Source organism: Megascapheus bottae, chromosome 3 (genome assembly GCF_031878675.1).
Source record: "Megascapheus bottae isolate mThoBot1 chromosome 3, mThoBot2.hap1, whole genome shotgun sequence".
Classification (NCBI taxonomy): Eukaryota; Metazoa; Chordata; class Mammalia; order Rodentia; family Geomyidae; genus Megascapheus; species Megascapheus bottae.
In genome coordinates, this window is record NC_143511.1 from 12,562,001 (window position 1) to 12,574,285 (window position 12,285).

The 12,285-nt window shown below is 37.3% G+C and overlaps 1 protein-coding gene across 1 annotated transcript in view; it reads right to left on the minus strand.

Annotated features, from left to right (window-relative positions):
* Positions 1-8,943, minus strand: part of LOC150064946 (uncharacterized) — a 63,450-nt gene extending 54,507 nt beyond the window's left edge. The window contains exons 1-2 of the mRNA XM_090329287.1: positions 8,926-8,943; positions 8,686-8,712 (exon numbers count right to left, since the gene is read on the minus strand). Coding sequence (XP_090185413.1) covers positions 8,686-8,712; positions 8,926-8,943 — 45 coding nt within the window. The remainder of the gene's footprint in view (positions 1-8,685; positions 8,713-8,925) is intronic.
* Positions 8,944-12,285: the final 3,342 nt, after the last annotated feature.

A 12,285-nucleotide genomic window follows, 5' to 3' on the forward strand; every position in this document is an offset into this window, starting at 1 on the left:
TCCCTCCTAGTTGTGAGTTTTGTTTGTATCTTATGAAGACTGTGGGCAGTTCTTCTCAAGCTATTATGATCCAAAATGAATTGGGAAGCCTCATTTTGGAGCATTTGAAGTCAGACAAATAAAGGACTAGGACACTGATTCCTCCCTTAGTTGCCACCAGTTTTATTACGGCATGTGGAAAGTGACAGAAAGGATGGCCCAGCCTCAAAATTCCACTCTCAGTAACTGTGCAGCTGCTTCTAGAATAAATATCCATAAAGGAAGGAAGTGGAATTTGCCTAGCTCCACAACTAAGAAGACTGTCTAGCAATAAATAATTGCCAAGTGAATGTAATTTATTTAAACTAATATTCCTTGTCTAGTGTCAAGCATACTAGAAAATACATATAACTCATAATGATCTTATAGAGAGGAATAAATGACTGCAGAAGGTGGTTGGCACACAACAAATGCTCTGTACAGATAGCAATTATAGTCAGTAACATCATTATCAATATAATCAAGTTCAGAAGGACAACAAGCTTAGATATGGATGGAAACCTCCTGTCTTTGTCAGTTTTCATCTACTGTAACAGGATATAAAAGGCTGATAATATATGAATAGCAGCAACTTACTTGGCCCACAGTTCTAGAGATTACAAGGGGCCAAGAAAGCAGGGAAAGACCACAGAAGACAAACGCCTTACTTCTGTGACAGAATTACAAGCTAACCCATGTTAAACAGAGGGAGAATGAGACCAGACTGGTCTTTTTTACAATCAGGAACCTGTTCCCCTATGGTCCAGCAATCCCACTCCTGGGCATTTACCCAAATGATCACAACTAAGGCCAACCTTAGGCTACAAACACAACCATGTTCATTGCAGCATAATTCACCATAGTTAAGAATGGACTCAACCCAGATGGCCTTCAGTGAATGAATGAATCAGAAAATGTGACATTTATACACAATGGTATTCTATGCTTCCATCAGAAAAAATGACATAGACATTCCTAAGGAAATGGAAAGGCTTGGGGGAAAAATCACATTAAATGATCTAAGCCAGATCCAAAGAAACACAGGTTCCATGGATTCCCTTATTTTTATTAGTATCTGTCTAGGGTGGTCCCATCAGAGGATTACATACTCAGTGGATTACTTATATAGTTCAATAGCTACGTACATATGATCATATAATATGGTGTTAATCAAAATGAACTCCGAGATAGAAAAAGAGAGTATTTGGGTGGAGAACAGTTACGTATTTTTCTTTTTTGTTTTAATGCATTGTGTGAAATTATTTCTTTTCTCTTTCATTTGATTTCCTTTGGTTTATCCCCTCTTGCCACTGTTTGTTTTTTTTGCCAGTCCTGGGCTTGAACTCAGGGCCTGAGCACTGTGCTTGGAATTTTTCAATCCTAGAGCACTACCACTTGAGCCACAGCACCACTTCTGGCTTTTTCTATGTATGTGGTACTGAGGAATTGAATCTGGGTCTTCATGCATGCTAGACAAGCACTCTACACTAGGCCAAACTCCCAGCCCTGCAACTGTTTTTTGTTGTTTGTTTGTTTGTTTGTTTGTTTGTTTTGGTACTCTGTGCTTTGTATATACATTTATCTGATTTGGGGAAGGAAAGGAGAATAACAAAATGATGAGATGAAAAACAAAGGGTGAACCAGTGGAAAAGCAAGACTCAGATGACACTATGTTGGAAATGAACTTTACAATTTGAGGGGAAAGGAGGAGTGTTGGTGAGTGGGAGAAAACAAAGGAGAGGGTACCACTGTTCAATAAGAAATGTACCCATTACCTTAACATATAACTGTGAACCCTCTGCAATCACCTATTTAACTATTTAATCCTATTTTTAGTCATTCCTGCTAAAATCCTCCTAGTTTACCATGATATATTGTTGTTCTTTGAATTTCATAGATAAATAACTATATTTATATTTTCACTTTTAAAAAATATAGATATTTGAAACTATAAAAAAATTCCTCCTAAACAATCTATCATAGGTTTGACTGGGTAAGTTATATGTGAACAGTATGTATTCTATGAAACAAATATATTATTTGTATTTATTTCAGTGGAATCTCACAGAACTTAATGAACTTGGAGATGCTGCTTTGATTTTTTTGTTATGAGGTTTCATGTGATTACCTATATGTGCAAGCATAGGTAATTTCTTTGTTCTTTATGCTGGCCTTACAAGTATGATTCTATCAGATGGAGGATTTGAAAGGAAGAAACCCTATTAGGTACATTTACATACTTTGATGCCATAATTATACTTTTCATACTCTATTCTCCAGAAATATTTCTAAATATGGAGACATATTTATTTACAGAGATATTTCTTATATTCTAACTTATTGATGAAAATGATTATTGAAATAACTTAAATATTCAACAATTGCTAGGCAATTTTTATTATTCCCATCTGCTGCAATATTACAAGTCACTAAAATTGCTTATAAAGAGATGGTAATAACCCATAATGCAAAACCAAATGTCGAATAAAAAATGGTAATTAGGAAAAAGCAGGCAGAGAAAAAATGAAAAGAAATTTATTTAAATGCTATTATTTCTTATCTTTGGGTAGTAAGATTCTGGCAAATATTTCTCTTCCCTCTTCTTTTTTACTTTCCAAATTTCATGAAGTTTGTTTTTGATAGGACAATATTCTCTCTGTTTTTATTTTTTAAAGAAAAAATAGAAATGTATTTAGTAAAAGAAATGGTAAAATGTGTTTAAAAAGACAGGTCAGCTCAACAAAAGTTAGGCAAAGACACCATCGACTTAAACGACACCATAGCCCAGCTAGGCTTAAAAGATATACACAGTCTTCCATCCAACGCCGAAACTTTTTACATTTTTCTCAGCAGCACATGGAACATACTCCAAAATTGATCATATAATAGTTCATACAGAAAACTTAAGAAGATACAAGATGACTGACTGATATAATCCCATGCATTCTATCTGATCACAGTGGAGTCAGACTAGTTCTGAACAATGCAGTAAAAGTCAAAAAACATTCAAATAATTGGAAGCTGAACAACACACTTTTGATTAATTCCTGGGTTACAGATCAGATCAAAGAAGAAATTCAAAACTTTCTTGAATGTAATGACAATAAAGAGACATCACAAAGGAACTTATGGGACACAGCAAAGGCAGTTCTGAGGGGCAAATTTATCGCACTAGGAGCACATATTAAAAAGACATAACAGCATGTAAATAACCTAAAAAAACCTGAAACACCTAGAGGAGCAAGAAAATGTTAATTCTAAAACAACTAGAAGGACAGAAATAACAAATATAAAATCAGAAATATCAGAGGTTGAAATAAGATCCACTATACACAAAATTAATAAATCAAAAAGTTGGTTCTTAGAAATACTTAGGAATTAACTTAACCAAAGATATAAAGAAATTATTTAATGAAAACCATAAAAGCTCAACAAAAGAAATTAAAGAGGACACTAGGAAATGGAAAGACATCCCATGCTCATGAGTAGGGAGAACCAGCATAATGAAAATGGCTATACTGCCAAAGTTGATATACAAATTTAATGCAATCCCCATTAAAATCCCAAAGGTATGCTTTACTGAAATAGAAGATACAATTCAAAGGTTCACATGGAGAAAGAAAAGACCTAGAATAGCCAAAAAATTCTAGGCAAAAAGAGCAATGCAGGTGGTATTACAATACCAGATTTCAAACTCTACTATAGAGCCACAATAACAAAAATAGCATGGTATTGGCACAAAAATAGACCAGAAGATCAATGGAACAGAATAGAAGATCCAGAAATAGAACCACATACCTATAGGCAACTTGTATTTGACAAAGGAGACAAAGATATACACTGGAACAAACATAGTCTATTCAATTATTGGTGCTGGCAAAACTGGGCAGCCACATGCAGAAAACTAAAAATTGACCCTAGCCTTTCGCCATGCACAAGCATTAATTAAAAGTGGATCAAAGACCTCAATGTCAGACCAGAAACGGTGAAGCTGCTACATGATAGAATAGGAGAGACACTGGAACTCATAGGCACAGGCAAAAGATTCCTGAACAGAATCCCAGGGTCACAACAGATTGGAGAGAGAGTCAATAAATGGGACTACCTAAAAATAAAAAGTTGCTGCACAGATAAAAGCATAGACACTAAAGTAGAGAGACAGCCAACCAACTGGGAAAAGATATTTACCAATAATTCATCAGACAAATACTTAATATCCAGTATCTACAAGGAACTCAAGAAACTAATCCCTCCCAAACCCAACAAACCATTCACTAAATGGGCAAGGGAACTAAAGAGAGACTTATCAAAAGAAGAGAATAAAATGGCAGAAAAGCATATGAGAAAATGTTAATCATCCATGGTCATGAAGGAAATGCAAATAAAAACAACCTTAAGATACCACCTTACCCCAACAAGAATGGCCAAGATTTTGAACTCAGACAATGACAGATGCTGGCAGGATTGTGGAGAAAAAGGAACCTACTGCACTGCTGGTGGGATTGTAAGCTAGTTCAGCCACTCTGGAAAGCAATTTGGAGGTTTCTTAAAGAACTGAAAATTGACCTTCCCTATGATCCCACCATAATATTTCTGGGCACCTATCATGAACATCATAACCCAAGATATGATAAGGACACCTGCTCAGCTATGTTCATCTCTGCACTATTACAATAGCCAGGAGATGGAAACAATCCAGATGCCCTACTGCAGATGAATGGATACAGAAAATGTATATATATGGATACAGAAAATGTGGTATATATATATATATATATATACACACACACACACACACACACACACACACACACACACACAATGGAATTCTACATAGCCAACAGACAAGGTAAAATAATGGCATTTGCAGGGAAATGGATGAATCTAGAGCAAATCATGTTGAGTGAGACAAGTCAAGACCAAAGGAACAAAAGGCACATGGTATCCTAAAATAATATGTGACTATTAGATCCAAACAGCACAAGAGCGAGGACTCAATATTTGTGTAGCCAGTGTTATGGACATGGTACTGGAAATAAAAACACAACTACATAGACATAAAAACTTATGACTCTATAGACATAATGTTTTGTTACATAGATTAATATGTATCTATGATATACAAACCCTTCGCCTAATTTTGATTATGTTCTAAAAAGTAAGTGCCAGTGAATATACATAGAGATTCCCTTCTTGAATACTTGTTTGTCAAACACATCATTTGAAATATGATGTAAAAATCAATGTTAATAAATTCTTTCATAAAAAAATAAAGGAAAACTCCCAGCATCTATACAATGGCTAGGACTTGAAAAGGCTAGAAGACAAATTTGGGAAAAATGAAAGGATCGAGAAATTTTCTACCTTTCAGACTTGCCTCCATTCCTGTCCTACCCCTCCATACCTTATACTCTCTTCTGCTCTCCAAGTCAAAGTCTTCCCTTGGACAGCTCTCATTTCAACAAATTTGTAGCTATTTGGTTTATCATCACTGGTTCAGGGACAATTTAGAGCATACTTAGGCAGGCTCTTATAACAATCCGCCCCGTGGTGTTCCTTATGGAAGACACCTGCTTTGCCAAGAAGATGCATTAGCTGTGGGTGACTGAGTAAGAACACAATTAAGCTGTCAAAGATTCTGCCAGACCTGGGCACCTGCTAAGCCTGGGCACTATGCATCTCAAGGATGCCTTGTCTCATGTTGGCCTCAGTAACTGTCCAAGCAGCGGGTGGGGCTTCTTTCCTTCCTATATTTTGTCTCATGAAACATCAATACTGTCACAAGTTTCTTAGGATAGCGAACAGGGCTGATTGATATTTCATCCTCCATTCCTTCCAGACTCATTCTAACCTAAAACAATGCTGGAGCTTGCCTAGAGCAAAAGCAGCACCTAGAAATCTCAACAGAGCCAGAATGGGCTTATATCAGGGACCAGGTACTGCTTCAGTTGGGTCTTCACCTAGGTCAACTATTGATGAATGGAATGACAGCTGAAATTTTTTTCAGCAGAAAAATGGCTATTTTGGGAGGAAGAGAAGGCCAGAAACTTCTTGAACTTTTACATCATTTTTCCCCTGACCCCAGCCTAGTTAGATTCATGAAGAAATTGTTTTTGCTGTTGTTTTATTGGTTGTTTTGTTTTTTAAAGGGAAAAAAGCCTCTTTGTATTTTTTACTTTTATATTTATTGTTTTACATTTACGTTTATTTTGATCATGTTAACTATCTTTAAGTAGTTGTGCAAAGGAGTTTCTACTCCACATGTGAACTTATTTATACAATATTTCTTGATAAATGTCATGCTTTTGGGATTTTTTTGCCAGTCCTGGGACTTGAAATTTAGACACTGTCTCAAGGCTTGTGCTCTACCACTTGAGCCACAGCACCACTTCCTGCATTTTCTATGTATGTGGTACCGAGGAATCTAACCCAGGACATACAAGGCAAGCACTCTACCACTAGGTTACACTCCTGGCCCCGGTGTCACAGTTTCTATCATTCTTCTCCCTCTCCATTTTATCCCAACCTTACTCATCCCTTCAAGGTTTCTCGTTCCATTTTCAGCCTGTACATTGTGTCTTATGACTCATCTTGCCTGTCTCCATTCTTGGTTTTGCCCTCTCTCATCAATGCCTCAACTACCCAAAGCCTACAGTTTCTGAGCCTCTAGTATATCACGCGCGCGTGCACACACACACACACACACACACACACACACACACACACACACACACACACCTTTTAATACCATGTTGTTGATGGAAAGGGCTGGCAGCTGCAGATCTCGCTCTGATCCTTTAAAGCTGCAAGGCCGTGACCTCTAAATATCCTATACATTCAAATGTTATGTAAATAAAATTATATTGAGAAAATACCTGATAATGGCCTGATAGGTAATAGTTCCATCATCATACACTCAACCAGTGTATGATACTTACAGGAGTACAAGAGTATTTAGCCTCTTGAAAAATTAACTGAGAAATCCTCATTGTATAGCTGGAAAGGAGCTGACCTGGTTTTGTGATGGGGCAGGGCTTCCTGAAAGATGCATAAGCACATTGTGGCCTTCTTTCTCAGCAGTGGGTTTGGCGATTGGGAACTTATAAATCTACAGCTGGCTTTACTGTGCTACCACGCTCTTCCACTGTGTCCCTAGATGAAGCTCAAGGGAAGAACTTACTCAGGCTGTGGATCCCTCAGAAGACACCCACATCTCACCAAACAAGGGAAAGCCAGACTATTTCTTTACATTAGAAACAGAATGAACTAATTGCATGTGCTTCTCACCACAGAGACTGAAAGCACAGATCTTGAGCATGTGCCACAAGACACCTTCTGCCTGTGTGGGAGCCAGATCTGGCCCCAGTTATCAAGTATGCCTAATATTTCTTAGTTGGGAAAGAAAACATCTCCCTAGTAAGAAGAGAGAATTATGTTGTTATTCCTTAGAGAAATGTAAAACAAATAAAGTAATAATTTAAAACCTCATTAATCAGCTAGAATCTTCATCAATAAAGTATCATCTTCTTCATAAAGTCAGAAGAATTCTCCATGCCGACTAAGATGAATGGTGTAACTCAGACATTATATATTTTTCCAGTCCTGGGCCTTGAACTCAGGGCCTGAGCACTGTCCTTGGGCTTTCTCAAGGCTAGGGCTCTACCACTCGAGCCACAGCACCACTTCTGGCTTTTTCTATGTATGTGGTACCGAGGAATCGAACCTGAGTCTTCATGCATGCTAGGCAAGTACTCTATAGCTAGGCTAAACTCCCGGCCCTCAGATGTTATTTTTAAGAGAATAAATTTCTATAAAGTTTTAAAAGGAATTTGGAACCTGGGATATATTTTTATATTTATATTTATATTTATACCCAAATATATATGCCACTATGATTTTGCAAATTGTGATTGATTTATGGAGTTCCAAGGCATTATCCATCCATCTTGGAAAACATCTAATAAAGTTACTGAGACAATCCTCCTGTAGGTGGCAGTGGACTGTCTGGTGGACAGGGTACCTGTCTATACTTTATATGAAGTTGCCTTCATCAGCAACTGGCAAAGGTGATTTATACACATGAACATGGTAGCTCTATTTTTATGACAACTATGCAAAGCAACAATTTTCACCCATGTGGGAAATGTTTCATTTACAAAGATGTTCATCACAACATCACTCAAATAATGCAAACAACCTGAATGTCCAATAGTACAGAAATGATTAAATCAACTTTAGTGTTCATAGTTGATATTTATGAACTGCTTATAATAACATGGGAGAAAAGCCTTGCTGTGCTATCATTATAATTTTATACTTAAAGGATAGAAAACTGCATATGCTGCGTAAATACCACTATGTAATGCAAACAAAGCAAATTAAAAGCTATTCATAATGAAATTGTAGAAATGTAATAAACTGAAATATATATTCGCAGCAGTTGTGTAGGGGGTAGGATTACCCATGCTATATTTTGCCTCTCTAATTTGCTCTATTTTCCATATCTTTTAATGAGTATGCATTCATTTTTATATTAGAGTCTACCAAGAAACTTTAGAAACAGAAAATATGCATTAGAGGTGGAATTAAAAGATTTCATTGCTGAAGCATAAAGACATTGAAGCACCTGATGTAGTATTTCAACATTTGTAGGAGATGCTTCAGTACCTTGACAGAGAAAAGTCTTCGTACTAACTTCTCCAGAAATCTTCATAAAGGACACACCTAGGAGAATGGGGAGTTCAGAAGAAAAGAGATGAGATTTCTGTAACAAGTGTACCATAGTATGATTTTCCTCAGATTTCTAAAACATTTCACCAGTCCCTGGTGAAGCACAATATCAACTAGCATGAGATCAGTAAGGAAGGAGCATGCATCTACACTGAAGGATGGGAATGAGCCACTTACGCCAAATTCTGGCTTCATTTAGAGCTTTCACAGATAAGCTAGTGCTTCCTATACCCTACAAGCACAGATCATTGCAATCTCATTACTTTACTTGAATTTTGCCTTGCCTGTTTATGGCTTCCCTTTCTCCAAGGGCTTTTCTTTTATTTCACTGATGTCTTATTCATGAACCTATCAAAGCTATGGCTTTTGCAAGAACTAGTATAAGGAAGTGACCAAAAGTAGCCATGCAGACAGAGCATCCTCGTCCTTCCTAAAAAGTCAGCTCTCAGATATTACCGGATATACAATAGTTTTACTGATATAGATTATTTTTCCCAAGAGATTTTGACTCCATATTCCTGGATAAAGGTCAGGAATCTAAATTATTCATTTTTTATTGTCAGGGTAATGTATGGAGGGGTTACAGTTATATTTGCCAGGTAGCAGGTGCATTGTTTCTCAAAGATTGATCCACCTTCTCATGTTTTTGACTACCTTTCCCTCCCCCACCTCCTCCCAATCCTCTTGTTTACTTGAATTGTCTTAAGGCTTGAGCCAAGGGCCTGGGACTGTCCCTGAGCTTTTATGGTCAAAGCCAGCACCCTACATTTAAGCCACAGTTCCACTTCTGGTGCTTTGCTTGTTCACTGGAAATAAGAGTCTCTTAGACTTTCCTGCTCAGGCTGGCTTTGAACTGCCATCTCAGGCTCCAAAGTAAGAGGTAGGAAAAAAATATGCTAATATACAGCAAACTAATATTAAAATTAGTATTAATTAATCAATTAATAAATAGTTAAAACCAGTATTACTAGTATTAAAATGCTTTGGGATGCAGTGGGGCATAGTAGTTCAATATAATGGAGCTGAGAGTTGAGAAAATCCAACTTAAACTTTGATTTTAATTCACTGTGACCTCAGACAATAATCTCTTTTCAATGTACAAAATGACTAGAAATAAACATACCCATTAAGAAGACAAAAAAAGCGATAGTGTTTCATTGTGAAGAGAAAATAAAATCATGTATAAAGGCATTTGCCAAAGAGCCTGCTACTTCTTAAATTCTTAACAAAGCTCTGTTTGATGGTAATGATTATGGTGATGATTGTGACAGTTATGATGATGAGGATGGTAGTAATTGTAGTGATGATGACAGTGGTGGTGATATTGCAGGAGGAATACTTAAATCTACAATGGGCTGTAAAGTATGATTGTTCATTCTGAGTGTGTCACATTTTTCCCAAAGAAAGCATCTGGTTTCTGAAGTTCTAGTCTCAGAGGAAAGAAAACTTACATGAACAAAATGGAGGAGAACAAAAAACAAAAGTCCCTCAAAGAAAATGGCCCAGATGTCACACACAGAAGACAAAATGTCAAAACTGGATAGAATCATTAGATGTATAATCTAATATTTTGTCATCATTGTTTCTTTCTCTTTTTTGTGCTGGGCCCAGAACTTGAACTCAGGGCCTTGTAATCTCATTTGCCTTCTTCACTCAAGGCTGCCACTCTACCAGTTCAGGTACAAACTCTTCCCCCATCTATTGGTCAATTAGAATTAAGAGTCTCTCAGACTTTTGATTTCCTTACAAATGGTCAATGTCATTCTTTCTGATGAAAGCCCATTGTGTATATGTGCCATCTCATTTTCTTCCATTCAGGAGCATCTGGGTTGATTCCATATCTTAGCTATGGTAAACAATGCTGCAATAAACATGATTGTGCTGGGGTAGTTTTAGTGTTACCTGTTTTATTGCCAATTGGAGTGCCCAGGAGTGGGGTTGCTGTATCATAGGAAAGCTCTATGTTTACTTTTTCAGGGAACCATACTGCTTTTTTTTCCAGAATGCTTGAACAAGTTTACATTCCAACCAATAATGCAGTAGTGTTTCCTTTTGGCCCCATACCCACCAGCATCTCCTATTGCTAGTTTTCTTGATAAGGGCCACTGTAACTGGGGTGAAGTGGAATTGCAATATTTTCTTGATTTTCATTTCTTTTCTTTCTCTAGAGATGTTAAAACATTATATTAAGTGAAATAAGCCAGACCCGAAGAAGTGTAGGTTGCATGGTTTCCCTCATTTGTAATAATTAAAATGTGCCTATAACCCTAAAAGTAAATTCAATGAAGAGTAAAAGACAAAAATAACAGCTGGACATGATAAAACAGGACTCTAAACATTCGCACAAAGGAGGATATTTTCAGGAGAGGATCATGCCGGCTCAGTAGCTAGGTGCTTATAATCATATAAAAATGATGTTTGCTGAAATCAACTCCAAGAAGTGGAAACTAGAGTGGCTTTTTGTGGTTGTTTATTTTCTGTTTCTTCCCAACTTTGTCACTGTTTCTTTTCTTTTTTTTTAACTTCTCCACTTTTGTCCTTGCATTTAAGTTTATCTGATTTGGGAGGGGAAGGGAAAGCACAGAAACCATGGGACAACCCCTACACTCCCCCCCCAAAAAAAATCCCCAAATAGTAGGAAATCATGTCACTTCTTAAAACAAAAACGTTTCCAGACTTTTCCACCCAAGCTGGCACTGAGCTATGATCCTCGAATCTCAGCTTCCTGAGTAGCTGATAGGCATGAACCATCAGCTCATTCTTTTTTTTATTTGCAGCATTTGAGCACTGATTTTTTTCTTTGGAAAGCCTCTCTCTCCCACTCTCTCATCCTACATATGTGGTTACACTAAAATCACTTCCAAAATCAAAGCGTGAGTTCTAGAACCAAGCTTCTCTGACCTGTGTCAGTGGGAAATGGCTGGCCAGGTCACTCAACCACAACATGTCTAGATCAACTTTTAGAATGCTCCCTGAAGTTTTCGGGAAAGATGCTGCTCATAGATTGGGTTTATTAGTTTTAGACTTATCACTGCCTCAGTGGTGAAGATACATTCTTAAGAAAAACCCAGATATAAGCCAACAGGCACATGTGCAAAAGCTAGAGGTAACGTTAGAGAGAAGGAACACTCACCATCCCCACAATATGTTTGTGCTTCTGATTATTTTTGTGTATTAAGCCAGTCTTGGGGCTTGACCTCAGAGCTTAAGCACTGTACTTGAGCTATTTTGTTTGAGGTTATCACTATACCTCTTTGAGGCACAGCACCACTCCTGTTTTTTTGGGTGTGGTTTTTTTCTGGTTAATTGGAAATAAAAGTCTCAGGGACTTTCTTGTCCTGGCTGGCTTGTAATCACAATCCTCAGATCTCAGCCTCTTGAGTACCTAGGATTATAGGTTGAGAGTCAACAGCACCCATTAACAGTACCTCTCCATCTCCAGCCATAATTCAATACTTTCAGTCTATTTCTATCTGAATCAATTCTACCCCTTGGCATCCCACATCCACATGTGTTCATCCATAGGAGTTTAAACAG